Below are 15,609 nucleotides of genomic sequence, written 5' to 3'. Positions count from 1 at the left end.
AAGTGAGGAGCCCCCAGGAGCGGCTGCAGAGCCTCGGCTGCTCCTGCCTTCTCTGCTGAGGCCTCTCTGCTTCCTGGGCTGATTTTCTCCTCCAGTTCTTACCATGGCATAGGAAGGGATCCTGTCCAGCCTCTCCATCACAGCAGATCCAGCAGGAAGGTGGAGAGGGATCGCCGGGTGCTCTGTGAGTGCCAGGGGCTGGTCCCCAGGGCTGCCAGGGTCAGTGCAGAGCCCTGGGCTCGCAGTAGCCACGTGTCCCCACAACAGCTGCAAATGAACTGGAGATGAACAGCAGCTCCCTCAGAGTGGGGGCCAAGAGACCTTTCCATGATCTTTGTGTAACCCAGCCTGCCCAATGACCCCCCTACTGCTGATGGGATGGGCTCACTGCTCATGCTACAGACTGAATCACGGTTAACTGTGCTGTTTACTGATGCTCCCTCTCCAGCTACCTTAGGTCATCTAATTAGCATTGATTTTTTGAAAGCAATTCCTTTCTAGGATACTTATTGTGTGTGTAAATTGCAGTGCGTGTGGGGGGAAAAAGGACAAACCATTTCAGTGACACGAAATAAAACCTTTCTGTTACACAATTCAACTCAGAAAAAATAATTATCAGTGTGGTAAAATCATCAGCCTGCAGCCTAAGGAAACAGGAAGCTGCTTTTATGTCAGATGTGCTCTCTGGGTATTCCTCATCTGGCAAATCCCCAGCAGGGTCTACATGGAATAAGTCAGGAAACTCAGCACAAGCTGGTTTGTGTACAACCCCTGCACTCTGCCATTGTTCAAGGACTTATCAAAACCAGAGCGGAAATGCAGGAATTGTGTTCCTAATGAGCCACTGAGGCAAGATGACACTTGTGGGCTAGGAAATGGATGTCAGACCCCTGTGTTCACAACTGCTTTCTGCTTTACGTAGTAAAATCTGCAGCCTGGGAGATGACAGATTCAACAAACCTGTCTGGACTGAGCAGGGCTCAGGGAGGTCCCAGCCCAGCCTCGGTGCTGCTCCCACCACCCCCAGAGCAGCTGAAATGATGCTGTTCAGTGTTGGCACCCAGAGATCCAGAGCTGCACAACAGGCTGACCTTTAGTTCATAGGAAAGGGGAGCAAACCTAGAAAAGCTCCTCTGGCTCTGGAACTACTCATCTGCATCAACAGAGTAACAGAGAATTTCACTCAGTGTCTGATCAAGGGCCAGCTGCAGACCCCGAAATACTCGGTGTGTTCGGAGTGAGAGAGGAGACTCAACTACAAAACTCAAGAATGACACAAATGCTGAAGAAATCCTTTTAAATTCAAAACCATCAGCTCTGAACCTCACAGAAAACCCCAATCCCTTTGAAAGGAGTTCCACAGATCCCAGTGCAGCAAGCAGCAGCTCCTACAATGTGCTTATCTCTTTAATTGAATAATATCTGCATATATATATATATAAATGAAATCAGTGCATTTTTGAAATGAATATTGAAGCATTAAACAAGCAAACCCTCTGCAGGCATTATCACCCTCGTGATGAATGTCCTGCATCAGTGGCTGTGACAAGCAACCCCAAAGACTTTCCTTTATAGGAGTCGCTGATGTGCTGCATCGAAGAGTTAAGGCTAAGCCAGTTCCCGGGATTTTTAATGTTGATCTCACTTCCTATGGAAGTAAAGACCTTAATGTGGTGATGAATCATCAACAAAAAGAAGATTGCATTTTTCTCTTAATTAACAGAAGTGGCCTGAACTGCTCCAAGATTTCTGTGCTCAGCTCTGGAAAGCCACAATATCCAGAGATCAGCCTTTGATAAGGCTCTAGAGGATTTACAGATAGCCATGAACTCCACAGTGAGGTCTAAATCAATCTTGCTAAGCTCAAATATCTACTTCTAATGTGGTGTAGCAATAACAGGGACCTCAATAACACACTTCTCCTCTAGCATCAGGTTTCCCACGTTCAGAAGAAGGAAAGTTGAATGAAACGGGGTTAAAATGCCATGTCAGTGTCTGGCTCCATGGCAGCCACACTGCACGTGATTTTCACAAAAATACTGATTTTTGGCTAAAAACCTGGAGGATGAATTTAAAACAGGCATGACTTGAGCATGGTTCTAATTGCTGTGGCCGTTTGTGGCAGTGACAGATTTGGGCAAATGACGAAGGAAGAAAATTGCAGAGATGGGGCAGCAAATCAATGGATGTGCTTAGACAAAAAGCAGAGTCCAGGAAACCCAGCAGGTCCGTGGTTTAGTCCTTGGGTAAGGTTCTTAGTGCTTGCAAGGAAAAGCTCTGCAGCATGAGCAGAAATGCCTCTTTATCTTGAGTGCTGAACCCCTCGGGGACAGGCGCTGAGCTCTGGCCAGGCTGTCAAAACAAGAGCACTTGGGAAAGTCTGTGGAGAACAGGGAGGTTGAAGTGGACAATGTTATCTATGAACCAGACTGATTTTTGCCTGCACACTGCTCACAGTTTGTTGAAATTTGCACACTTACGCAAAAAGCGCCATTAATTTTAGCACAGGGTTTTGCAAAGTCATTTCTATATTCTCCACACTGTGTCCCTGAGCTGTTTGAATTGATGTTAACCTGAAATCAGAGTCACCTGCTGGCCTTTGTGCATTTTTAATAATTTTTTATTCAGCAGTGCTGTGACTAAACCAAGTATAACTGTGATTTACGAGTCACATATGAAAGATGAAGGAAATAAAGATTTTCTGAACCACTTGCAAATACTCCAGTCATGGAATCATGGAATACCTCAATCTGGAAGTGACCCAGGAGGGTCACAAAGTCCAACTCCCTGCTCCTTGGAGGTGTCACTCTCTTTGCTCATCCTGAGCTCTTCTGCATCCAGGGCCTGGTGACTCTGTGCTGTGGTAGCACCAAGAGCTCTTCTCTGGACAAGTACAGAAGAATGGAATTTTTCCCAAAGAAATTCCTTTTAAATTTTAACGTAAAGACCTGACTCTGAAATAGTTCTGCAAAGGGCAGAGGGAGCTGTTGCTTGCCCTTAGTGTGAAATGGGTGTATTTGGAGAGGGGCTCTACGGAATTTACGCGTTCGCCTGAAATCCGCGCGGATGGAAACAGTTCACGCACGGCAGGCAAAGTCAGCTACCGGGAGGGAGAAAGGAAGGGCAGCTCCTCTCTGAGGAGAAACTCGTCCTATCTCTGAGAGTCCCGCGCAGAATGTTTACAAAACGCTCATTAAGGGAGAGGGGATGGCGAGATAGCAACAAATCTGGTGAGCAGCTTCCACTGCCCGAGATAAGGGAGGCAAGGCGGCCATAGAGGAGAGCGAGTCAGATCCAATTACCGAGACCTGGTTTTGGGGAGGGGGAAGGGGCAGACAGACAGGACGGATCACAAGTTTCAAGACAAGAGCTTCCAAACTTGTCATCCCTCTGTGACACAAGCCGCGCACAACCCAGCGGATAAAACCACCACCGAGCCCACACGAGAGCCAGAGCTCATTGAGCACGGTTGGAGGCGCGGGCAAAGCCATGGATTCTGTTGTCCTCCAGCTCTGGGCTGTTCTCTCCCTCCTGGTTCACCTTGCAGCCTGCAGTCCCATCCTGAGCTTGGAGCACTCTTCCCTGGAGGAAGATGTGCCTCTTTTTGATGAGATCCTCTCTGAGCAAGATGGGGTTGATTTCAACACGCTGCTCCAGAACATGAAAAATGAGTTTTTGAAGACGTTGAACCTCTCTGACATCCCCCTGCATGAGTCAGCCAAGGTGGACCCGCCAGAGTACATGCTAGAGCTGTACAACAGGTTTGCCACGGACAGGACATCGATGCCTTCTGCAAATATCATCAGGAGCTTCAAAAATGAAGGTAAGAGCTGTGCATCCCTGGGAGAAGTGGGCAGGAAGGAGCATCTGTAGAGCCAGTGATAAATGTCTTGGCCAGGTACAGAGCATGAACTGCGCTGGGGAAAAGGCCTTCTGGTGAGGATGGCCTTGGAAACCAGCAGCTGCAGCAGGGCTGCCCAGACCCCACCTCTGGTGAGACAGAGTCCTTGTCCTTTGCTCTGGAGACTGTAGGGTTTTGGGGAAAGATGTGTCTTTAACGTTGGGGCAGCACCAAGCATAACTTCGGTGCATCAATTTCTTTATCCCCATAGTGACACATACCATGTGTAATCAGCTGATTGATTTTTTTTAATGGATACCTTAAGTAATATTTTAAATTAAGACAAGGCTTATCTTTACAGGCTGTTCTAAGTGTATTTTCAAATACAATATTCAAGTGCAATATTTTTAAATTATGAGCTTAACCAAGTGCAGCATTCTATTAATGCCTTCTCACTATTGATCCCGTGGCATTTGTGACGTTTTCTACCTTTGACATCGGAGCACAGTCCAGAAAATACACAGAAATAAGTGAAGAGGAATTTTGGATAACCCTTAGGTTTTACTTTGGAGGACTAGACTATATCCTAATAAAACAAACAAACAAAACCTGAAGAAGCCCAATTAGCACAGAATCAAGAGTGTTCTGAGTTGAAAGGGACCCACAAGGATCATCAAATCACACTCCCAAGTGAATGGCTCACACAGGGATCAAACCCACAGCCTTGGCATTATTAACACCCTGCTCCAACCAACTGAGCAAATGCTCTTGTGCCATTTCTCTCTCGGCTTTTCCTTCCACACTCCCCTCAGTTCAACGAGGACAAGACAATGCTTCAGCACTCATACTCAGTCATTTGCCAATACCTTTTTACACCAACAGATGTTTTATGCTAAAAACGTTTTTCAACTAAACAATTCCAAGTATCCATTGCTCCATGAGGCAAATGCAAGTGCTTTGATTCATGTTTAATTACCCAGGGGCACACGTGGCTGTTCAAGCTGCCATGGGACCTTGCTCATCCTCTGTTCATTTAATTAATGAAGTTAAAGACATTCTTGTTTTTTCTTTCACATTTACAGTCTCAAACTGATGAGCTGTGAGGAGAGGCTGAGTGGAAGTCATTTGAGTTTTGCAGGGCAGAGAGATGCCAGGAGAGAATCCCAAAGCTCTGTTCTGCTCCCATCTCCTGCCAGGCCCAGGCACCCTTTACCATCAGTGGGTTTCTGGTATGAGGAGACTCTGCTTTGTGGCTTAAAGCTTCTTTACACAACCTTTTCTCCTGTGTAGAGAAATTTACTGGAGGGTTGGTGGCGAACCAGTTGCAGGCAGTGGTGACCAGCTGCTCACCCTGCCGTGCCTGTCTCTGCTCAGCAGCAGGAGTGAAGGCACTCACGGGGGAGGTGTTGTTCTCATTTTGAGCTATTTGAAAAAGAAATAATGGGATAAAGATTGCCAAGTACAGTATGGTAAAGAATAAAATATCCTGTGGTGTAGTGATGCAAATCTGAAATCATTCTGCCTGCAAAAATTCAGGTTTGAAGCACCAAAGTGGCACAGACTGACCTTTGCCAGGTGGTGTTGGCAGCTCTGTGCTGTCCTCCTGTGCCCGTTGCAGAAGTTCTGTGTCAAATGGGGAAAACTCGCCTTAAATTTCTGCCATTTCAGATTTTCTCTCACCTCTTCCAATCCAAACCAGCAAGAGGCAAAGCGGGACTGCTGAGGGGAACACAGCTTCACAAACATGTGCAGTTAAAGGACCGTGTAATTCATGTTTTTCGTGTGTCATCAAAGTCTGGAAAATTAAGAATCATCCATTTCATGCTAAAGAGCTCTTTTGATCGAGAAATTAATTCCTTGCAATGATCAGGACAGGAGAAACAGACCATGGAACTGTTTTGTCCACCTGCCTGCTGAAAACTGGCAGTAATCCCGGTTTCATTATTATCCATTAAATCCTTTATTATAGAAATGTAACAGGTGGCATGGCTGGAATTAGCTCTTTGTTTTAACCCATGGACCAGAACAGTTTGGTTGTAAATGGGGCTGTAATCAGTGCTTAATACTTGAAATAAAGTCTTAAGGGAAATTTTTCTTTTCCTACGGACTCCAAATCTCCCTTCCCAACGCTCCCAGGGGCGTACTGGGAGCAGCAGGAGATCTGGCACCCTATGGACTGTGTAGCTGAAGAGCAGAGTCACATCCTGGCTGTCTGAGAGGTGCAAAGGCACATCCTTCGTGCCCTTCTAACACTCACCCGGCTTCTCACACACGGAGTGGCCTTCCCCTGCCTGCTGGTGAATCCCTTGTGCTCATCTGCCATATGGTCGGGGGGCATTTCTCCACCCTGGCATGGTGTGCAAGCACTGGAGCCTTGTTTTAGCATGGTAAGGTCTAGGAAACCCCGGAGATTCCTCCCAGTGTGGAGATTATAGCTCAGCTTGGATCACATTTAGCTCACAGTCTGCTCCTACCCTGGCTCTGTGCAGAGCAGGTTCCGCTCCCACCTTTAACAGGCAGGGAAATGGAAGTGGAACCACCCCTCATTTTTTTCATTTGTGAAGAGATGAAAATGCAAAATGGAAAAAAAAAAAAGAAAAGAAAAAGGCAGGTGCCTCAAAGCCTCCAAACTGCAGCTGAACAGGACAAGTCACGAGCTGAAGTTCATGGCTTGCCTAAGTGCTCTGGTGGAGCGTGGCCAGTCCCTGCGGCTTTAGCAGTGTCATTTTTCTACAAACATGGAAAACTCGGGGAAGTCAGAGATGAAGGGAGTAATAGGTCACAAAGAGTTTGCCTTTGCATTAATTATAGTTACAGCCTCTGTGTCCTAATCTGCCTTCTGGGTTGCAAGGAGGCAGCAAATGCACCCTTGTGAGCAGATCCTGCGCTGTGGGAGGAAATGAATGTTGCTGTGCAGAAACCAAGAGTGCAGCCAGGACAGCTGACACCAAACATTGTCCTCCTCACCTGTTCTATTGACAAAAGGTGCCCAGGGTGCCTGGCTGAGTGCAGCTGGTGGCTCACCCAAAGCCCACAGGGCCTGTGGCTGCCAGGTCACCCTGGTGCCACCTGCTCTTCCTCACCGGGAGCCTTTCATCTTCCAAAGCAGCTTTTCCTCCCTTAGTGCTTGGCCCTTTCCATGTCTGAGGGAAGTTTGAGCAGCAGGGAATTCCTGCTAGCACAGGAACACGAAAGCACCCACATTTCTTGTATTTGCCCATTTCATGTTCGCTCCAGCTCCACATCCTTCTGCCCTTCCTCTCCTGCACCAATGAATGTTTTCCCTTGTTTATTAAACAGTTGCTGTGCAGCGACCTAGAAGGGATTTTTATGTCAATATTAAGCAACACATTTTTAATACGTAAACCTTCCAGTTGTCAGGAAGTCCCTGGAAAGCCCGGGGACAGAAGGAGGATCACTAAATCCAGGTCTGTAGCATGTCTGGGATCTTGTTGTCCTTACACATCTAAAATAACCTCGGCCCTTTTTCCAAGTACAGTTTTCGGAAGTGCTGAAAAAACGCTTTCCTGGAGCTGTCCAGGTGAAACCCAGCAATGCAGAGCAGGCTGGACGACCTTCAGTGCATGTGTTCCTGGATGTCCTGACTCTTCTAAAACATTTGATTTTTGTCCTTTCCAGACGTGGATTCCCACCCTGTTGGCGTTACAGGGACTCGGAAATACCCGCTCCTGTTCAACGTTTCCATCCCTCACCACGAGGAAATCACCATGGCGGAGCTGAGGCTCTACACCTTGGTGGAGCGCGACCAGAGGCTCTACGAAGGGCTTGACCGGAAGGTCACCATTTTTGAAGTGCTGGAAAACGTCCACGTGGAGGCCGGGGAAGAGAGGAAGACGGTGGCCCTGGCCTCCAGGCACATCTACGGCACGAGCAGCGAGTGGGAAAGCTTCGAGGTGACCGAAGCCATCCGGCGCTGGCGCAGGGCAGGGCTGACCACGCACCGGCTGGAAGTTCACATCGAGAGCAGGGAAGGGGAGGAGCAGAACGGGGAAGGGAAACTCGATATCGACATCAACTCCGAGGCCAAGCACGTGCCGCTGTTGGTTGTGTACTCTGACGACCAAAGCAATGACAAAAAGGAGGAGAAGGAAGAGCTGAACGAAATGATAGACCACGAGCAGCTGCTGGACCTGGAGAACCTGGAGGTTGGCAATTTCCACGACCAGCCTGGGGAGGAGGCGCTGCTCCAGATGCGCTCCAACATCATCTACGACTCCACCGCCCGGATCCGGAGGAACGCAAAGGGCAACTACTGCAAAAAGACTCCGCTCTACATCGACTTCAAGGAGATTGGCTGGGACTCCTGGATCATCGCCCCGGCGGGCTACGAAGCTTACGAGTGCCACGGGGTGTGCGCCTACCCCTTGACAGAGCACGTCACACCAACCAAACACGCCATAGTCAAGACTTTGGTTCACCTGAAGAACCCCCAGAAAGCCTCCAAGGCCTGCTGCGTGCCCACCAAACTCGACCCCATCTCTATCCTCTACTTGGATGCAGGGGTGGTCACCTACAAGTTCAAGTACGAGGGCATGGTGGTGTCAGAGTGTGGCTGCAGATAGTAGGAGGGAACGCACGCACGGGGAGGGCACAGGGGGAGTATTTAATGATTCAGTCTGTAAATTTGTACATTTGGGATTTGCTATTTAATGAGGTTATTTAATGAGGCCTGTACAGATAATTGTATGTTTCCTGTCACGGGGAATGGGCACGTCGTGTTTTTTTTTTGTTCCATTGCTTCCTTCTCGCTGCTCTTCGCTGTCCAGATTGCGACCGAGTCTCTCCTCCTGTCAGGGCATGGAGCTGATCACTGGATTGTTTGGGAGGGCTCTTGGTGCCAAAAGGGCACATCCAAAGTCCCAGAAATAAAGGCATATTTTTGTACTTTATCAATGTTGATTGGCATCTCCGGGGCTTTCCAGAGCTGTTAAAGATATGTGAGTGATGGGCAACCATACCTAGACTATTCAGTTCTGTACAATCTGTATAAAGGTCTTTACATGCTCATTTTTTTTCTTCATTTATCTCTGTAGATCTTAAATCCTGATAATTCTCAAGCTCCTGAATCACTAAGGCACAAATAAGATGTTTTTTCCTTTTTTTTTAATACTTTCTTCACTCTTGCCCTGTTTCAGTTAAAGGTAACTGGCAGGGATGATTTGGCATCTGGAGCAGAAGGGCACCATTCCTTTTCCCATCTTTCTTAGGAAAGCAAATGGTCCAGGAGCAGTGCCAGGCATGGGCCAAGGCAAGAAATTCCCCCTGTGCAGGTTTATTACCAAATCACTCTGAGGCAGCGCTGCCTTTGCTGCAGCAGCCGTGGGTTGGCTCTCGAGGGCCAGAGCTTTAGGTGGCAGAAGGAAGTGCAATAAATTTCCTGAACCCTTGGAATTGTACCAGCTGAAATTGTCCTTGAAATTTATACCAGCTAAGAACCAGTCCCCCTTCCCAGTCAGTAAATTCCACGAGATGCAGCTGCACAGTCCGACTCAAAGGCCCCAGCAGTGCCAGGCAGAGCAGCAGAGCCCTTGGTGCCAGTAGGACACGAGGCTCTTCCCTTTCTGTAAGTGCTGAATTGTCGATTCATAGGGATATTCCTCCCCCCAGACTCTAGAGATGGGGTCACATGCCATGTTTCCACCACTCTTCTGCAACAAATCGTGGTGATAAGGAGGTGTCGGAGCTGAGAAACAATAGACCCGTCACTTTATTTATACTAAGCTGCAAATTTGTCAGATTCTTGGGAAAGTGTAAGTGATGTTGACTCTTTTAGCCTGTACCAGAGCCTACTGTACTGTCCCTGCATCTGTTTTACACTTTTAAGGGAAAGTTATCTTCCCTGGAAGTGATAAGGGTCTTTGAAAGAATCACTCCAACACTTCACGGGAATGAACACTAAAGACTTTATCACGCACCAACTAAGCCCAATTTCACCTATTTTCACACACTCTTCTGTGCTTCCCATAATTTATTGATCTATTTATTGACTGCCTGCCTTTGTAATATAATGTAGAATACAGAATGTTTTATTTTTTGTGCTTGTGTGTAATCCCACTCGGATAAAACCTTGTACTGATCCTACTTGGCATCTCTCTGTTGAGTTGTGTGGCACAGAGAATGAGGTTGCTGATTTTTTTTTTCATCCCATGGATACTTGTAAATTCCACATGGCACAGTTACCCCCTCGCTTGCAGAGCTGCTCCCTCACTGCGGTGATTTCAGTGGAGTCCTGGAGTATGGTCTAGTCCAATTTACAGCTCCTCTTTCAGGGGTATCGTGGCTCTAAGTGCTCAGCTGTGTAGTTTATTGTAGAGTTATGCAGTCTCCAGATAGCAGCCTGCACCGTGGGCTGTGATATTGCTTTATTCCTCACCCTGTGAGTGACTGACACCCCTGACAGACCTTTCCCCCGAGCCACTCTGCAATCAGAGCCTGTGGCTCATGGCACGTCGGAGGAATTCGGGAGAGGTGTCACATTTGCTCTGCTGACATCAACTGCAGCAGCCAACGGTTGAAGTGTGACCACACAGACCCTTTCAAAACTATTCACAATTCTTATGAAGCCATTTGCCAAGACAAGCCATTCACCTTGTTAGGAGTGATAATCCAGCATTAGGGAGATAATCCGACATTTGCTTTTATCGTCTCATTTCTGCGGGTGGCCCCGTGGCAGAGATCTGCCCTCCTCACCTTTCCCCCCATCCTTCCCTAACAGCACCAAGGCCTCTGAACAGGCTGCAGGGAAAGCTGTGCCTTAAACCCAATAAATAACCCACTGCAATCACTCATAAATAGGTGAAGTCTCCCTATAAATTCTCAGGTGCCACACTGCAGTGCAGAGCAGTGCCTGCACTCTCTGTCTGTCAGAGATCTGCGGGAGCAGGGCAGAGTCCTGGCACAAAGCAAACACGGGCAACGTGTCCTTCTATCACCTGCATGTGTGAACTTCTACAAGATCAGTAGAATTGTCAATAAATATCGCTGAGAGTCTTTTAGAATTAGGGGGCAGCCAGTCTGTTGAAATGAGTATCTTTTCTTTAAAAAGAAATGGGGATTTCAGCCAGAGTTTGTGGTGAAAGAAGTAAAGCTGTGTCTCATTGTGCTATTTTGGGAGAAAACTGAGCATCTCTTGAATCCTTCAGCTGTACCTGTGCTGTTCATACCCTGAGAGCAGAACTCCTGAGAATGGTGTTTCATTTATGATGGGTCTCTGTCAGGACTGCACGGCTGCTTTGTGAGCAAACCCCCCACCTTTGTCCTCACCTTTCAACATAACCATGCAAAGGCATTTCTTGGATGTTCGTGCAGTTCAATGACAGAGATCAGACTAAAAAAAAAGGGGAGAGGGCAGTTATTTCCTAAATATATTCCCCCAAGTAGCAAATCGAGGCTGTTTCTGCAAGTTCAGAAGCACTTGGCTTTAAAGCCTCTGTCTGAATAGACACAACACTCACAAATAACAGAGTGAGGGTGTGACAAGAGCCAGGGCTGCCAAGCTGGGAGTCCCAGGAGTCCCTGACAAAATGTTCCAAGTCCCTGAAAAAATATTCCACTGCATGTTTTCATTTTCTTTATTTCTACACTCCTTTCTTCCTTCCATCCGCCCACATTAGTCCTGTGATTTCTGTTCCTAAAAGACTTTATTTGTCACATTAAATACTGGTGTGCATCGATTCTCCTTTCATTTCTCATCTATTTTATACCAACATATTAGCAGATGTTTAAATCTTCAATTAATTTTAGAAAGGTTGGGAAAATGTGGCTTCCTTATGGAAGTATCTATCTTTCCATCCATCCATCCATCCATCCATCCATCCATCCATCCACCCATCCATCCATCTCTGAATTATTGTAAGCAGCTAAAGCAACCCTGTCTCACCAAAATCATCAGTATCAGTAGGATTTTTGCTTTCATCTGTTTCTAGTCGAACATATGTAAGAAAGTGTGAGCAGCTATGGAGCCCCTTTTGTGCTGGATGCTGGATAAAATTCCAGGCTAAACAGGCAGGAACAGGCAAAGGGGTGGGAGAAAAACAGATGATCCCAGAGAGGAAGAGCCTGGAGAGCAGGGCAGTGAGGGAGCTGAGGGGACAGCTTTGGTCTGGGATTGCTTCTCTTAAATCAACACACACAGAGCCTCCAGAAGAGCAGGAACTTCAAGACATCCTGCTCCTCCTGGGCCTGTGCAGCAGCAGTGACAGCTCTGTCTCCTGAGCAAACACTCAGCACCGAGGCCAGATCTCACCGAGCACTTGGAAGCCTGAGGTTCCTTAAAGGATCCCTATCTCTGAGCTCTCTGCTCGTGGGCTACAATTCCTCAAACCGAGTTCTCCCCAAGCCTCCTTGCACTGTCCCTCCCTCGGGTGTGCCCCTGGAGCCTGGGCTCACCCTGCAGAGCCCTGTGTAGCTGGCTGAGGATACAGATTCCCAACTGAGTGTCAAACCTGACTCTCAGCGTGGTTTTCCTGGCCCTGCTGCCCCAGCCCTGCCCTTGCTCTGGGCTCTTTGGGGTGGTCTGTGAGCCTGGGGACAAGGAACTGTTCTGCCAGCAGAGCAGGGCACCCTTCTGGCCTGTGCCCATCCTATTTGAAGGTGCCCAAATGCCAATCCTTGGGGGAAAAAATGTGGTTCTCAATATTGTGGACACATCTCTTTCCAAGGCCTCTGTGCCCTGCCAGGTGAGCAGCACCTCTGGAGCTAAAGGCATGAGGTGAACCTCCCCAAAACTGAGGTCACTTAGGAACCATCATCCAAAGCAGCAGCCAGAACCCATTCCAAATTTCTCCTCCCCAAAACTTCTGCACTGCCCTCCTGAGCCTGCTCAGAGAGCAAAGCGAACCAGAACCTGCAGCAGTGCAGAAATACCAAAGGAACGTGTGATTTTTGACAGCCCCAGGCAGTCTGGTGCCTGGGTTACCCACAGCACGATGGGAGAGGTGCAGTTCAGGATTTTCTGTGAAACACACTGAACCAAAGCCCTGCAAAATCCACCAGGATTTTAGGGAGGGAAAAAAAAACCAAAACAAAACAGGAAGATTTCGTGGCACTTGAACATCTGCTTCAAACATTTGAAAAACTACAGCCCAGTGTTAATTTAAACTTCCTTATAACCCAGTTCAACATTTGGAGTGCAAACACTGTTAATAGGATGGGAACCGGGGTGGTGGTGGTTTGCTTACTATATTGGGAAACAAAACCAGAACAAAACCAGCTTGAGATAGAGCTTTTGTTTATGTTGCTGACCCATCTGTCTTCATTAATGCATTATTTACAGGAAAAGTTAAAAAATTAGCTTCTGCTCCCTCTTCAAGTGCAGCAGCAACAAATAAAGGCTGAATGGTTCATTTGCCCTCGACTAAAAATGGAAATTCTTATCAGCACCCCCTGGAAGCAGAGGTTTATGATGGGGAGTGTATTATTGTTGGGTATCAGTGCTGGGACCAGACCTTTTGGCCACAGCTGTGTGTTTCTAGCCCAGGCACTGTCAGGGGTGCAGGGCAGCAGGGAGGTGCTGTGTCGCAGAAAGCAGAAACCAGCCACAAAATATGACCCTCATCTTACTCTAACTCCTGCTTTGAAGTTACAAGGAGAAGTGATGTGGTTTTTCCCTGTATTGACCCATGCAGGGTAATGGGACAGGCTTGGGGCTGAGCCTTGGCGTGGCCCTGGAATCACCCAGGTGTCTCTGGCACTCGGGACAGGCAGAGTGGGGTGACACAAACCCCTTCCCTGCAAGTAAAGGGCCAGGCATTATGGACTTCTGGAGTTTAAATGTCTAAATGGGGACAGATGAAAGCCCCCCAGGATGTGTCTGGCCAGAACCTCCTCCAGACAAACGAGGCAGGTTTGGGAGTCTGTTCCGGAGCTGCTTTAGCTGGACAGGTCTGAGTTGGGAGAGCTGGAACCCAAAGAGGACCTGAAGTTATGGCCCAGCACCCCTGGACACTTTCTAAGGAAAACATTGTCAAACCAACTGCTGTGCAAATGGACTGGGAACCACAGAATCCTGGAATGGTTTGGGTTGGAAGGGACCTTAAAGCCCACCCAGTGCCACCCCTGCCATGGGTACGGACACCTCCTGCTGTCCCAGGCTGATCCAAGCCCCATCCAGCCTGGCCTTGGGCACTTCCAGGGATCCAGGGGCAGCCCCAGCTGCTCTGGAAATTCCATCCCAGCCCCTCCCCACCCTCCCAGGGACAAATTTCTTCCTTACGTCTAAGGAGATACTAGGAATATGAGGAAGATATCCCAGCTTCTTTAAAAGCATCTTAGCAAGAAGAAAAAGCAAAGTCTGCCCCCTCACGTGTCTGTCCCTCTCCCCCAGGAGCAGCCAGGTGGGGAACTGCAGGGGATGGAGCAGCCATTGGAATTACTGCTTCTTTCCCCAGATAAAAGCAGAGAGAGACACCCATCCACCTTTTGATACCCTTGTCAGGAAGATGAGCAGTGGAAGGAGGTCCAGGCTCTCCCTGCTCCTCCCTGGACCCCTCCTGCAGCAGCTGAGGGTATTTGCCTTCAGAGGCAGCTCAGTAAATCCCAATTCACCCTCCAGCCTCTTGAGGAGTCCCTTCAGTTGTCAGTAAGAGCAGAATTTAAACTAATGATTAGCTGGGAAAATTTCTGCTTCCAAGCCCATCCCACCACACAGCATTGCTGGCAAAACTCCTCGGGACACGGCTGCATTCTTCCAGAAAACTGAGTTACTTCTTAGAGCAGATAATGCCAGAAAATATAGAAGAGTTTTGTTAACATCTGTACTGCGAAATAAACTGCAAAATGTGCTGCAACACCTCCAGCTCAGGGCACAGGGACTCGTGTTGGGAATGGGAGCTCTGCTTGGTTTATGCTCAGTGTGATGCTGTTCCCAGCACAAACTGATCCACCTCCTGCTCAGCATTTCAAGGGCTTAGCAAGACTCTTGATTGTATTTTTTAAGTAAAGACAGGAAATAGGAGGGATAAAAGCAATCAATGTGGCTGCAATAAAGGAAATTATACAAGAGCAATGGATTTCCGTGACACAGAGCTATGCTTCCTGAAAAGGAAGGTGCTGGCTCGTTCCCTATCTCCAAATATTTCGTTTTCCATGATGACCAACAAAGACAACACGCTGTGTTTGAGTTTAGCTGGGCAGCTGCAGTAGCATTAATTCAATATTCACACAACTATTCTGCAGGAGCTGCTGCCCGCGGTGCCTTTAGGCTGAGGGATGCTCGCTGCAGCTTTGCAGCTCCCCAAACAATGTCCTTCAGCTCTGTGTGACTGAGCCTGTCCAGGCTGGGAGCTTCACGTGGTGTTGAAAATGTACGTGTCGAGTTAAGTGAGAAGGTTTAAAGGCAGGGTGGTCTCTGCAATCAGGTACAGTAGCTGGCTAGCAACAGCAGCTAAACAACAGCCCAGCCAGCCAGGGCGCTCAGGTTTATGTTGGCTTTGCTGTAGCAACTCCTTATCTGCCAGAGATAGGAGCAGTTCACATCAGTTGTTGTGAGATTTGGTGGAATCCGTTTCCTGAGCTGTCACCGCGGGCTAATCGGGCAGAGTGGAGCTGCAAAGCTTTGGGAGAGTGGGAGAGCAAAACTGCACCTCTGATGGAGCTCTGTTTGCTTTTGTCACTGCCGGGTTTTAGGGTATTTGTAAAATTTAGGTTAAAATTAGTCTAGGTTAAATAAAATTAGGTTAGATATGTGGAAGGATCTGTTCCCTGGGAGGGTGGGCAGGCCCTGGCACAGGGTGCCCAGAGCAGCTGTG

The 15,609-nt window shown here is 48.0% G+C and overlaps 1 protein-coding gene across 1 annotated transcript; it reads left to right on the top strand.

The window, feature by feature from the left end:
* Window positions 1–3,384: 3,384 nt before the first annotated feature.
* On the top strand, window positions 3,385–9,943 carry BMP10 (bone morphogenetic protein 10). The gene is made up of 2 exons (XM_008641586.2): window positions 3,385–3,823; window positions 7,481–9,943. The coding sequence occupies exons 1-2, from the start codon at window positions 3,490–3,492 to the stop codon at window positions 8,422–8,424; spliced, it is 1,278 nt and encodes a 425-aa protein (XP_008639808.1). The 5' UTR covers window positions 3,385–3,489; the 3' UTR covers window positions 8,425–9,943.
* The last annotated feature ends 5,666 nt before the right edge of the window (window positions 9,944–15,609 follow it).

This window comes from Corvus brachyrhynchos, unplaced genomic scaffold (genome assembly GCF_000691975.1).
Source record: "Corvus brachyrhynchos isolate BGI_N302 unplaced genomic scaffold, ASM69197v1 scaffold119, whole genome shotgun sequence".
In the NCBI taxonomy this organism is placed as follows: domain Eukaryota; kingdom Metazoa; phylum Chordata; class Aves; order Passeriformes; family Corvidae; genus Corvus; species Corvus brachyrhynchos.
The sequence above is the reverse complement of the archived record's forward strand: the minus strand, read 5'-3'. Positions and strand labels throughout refer to the sequence as shown.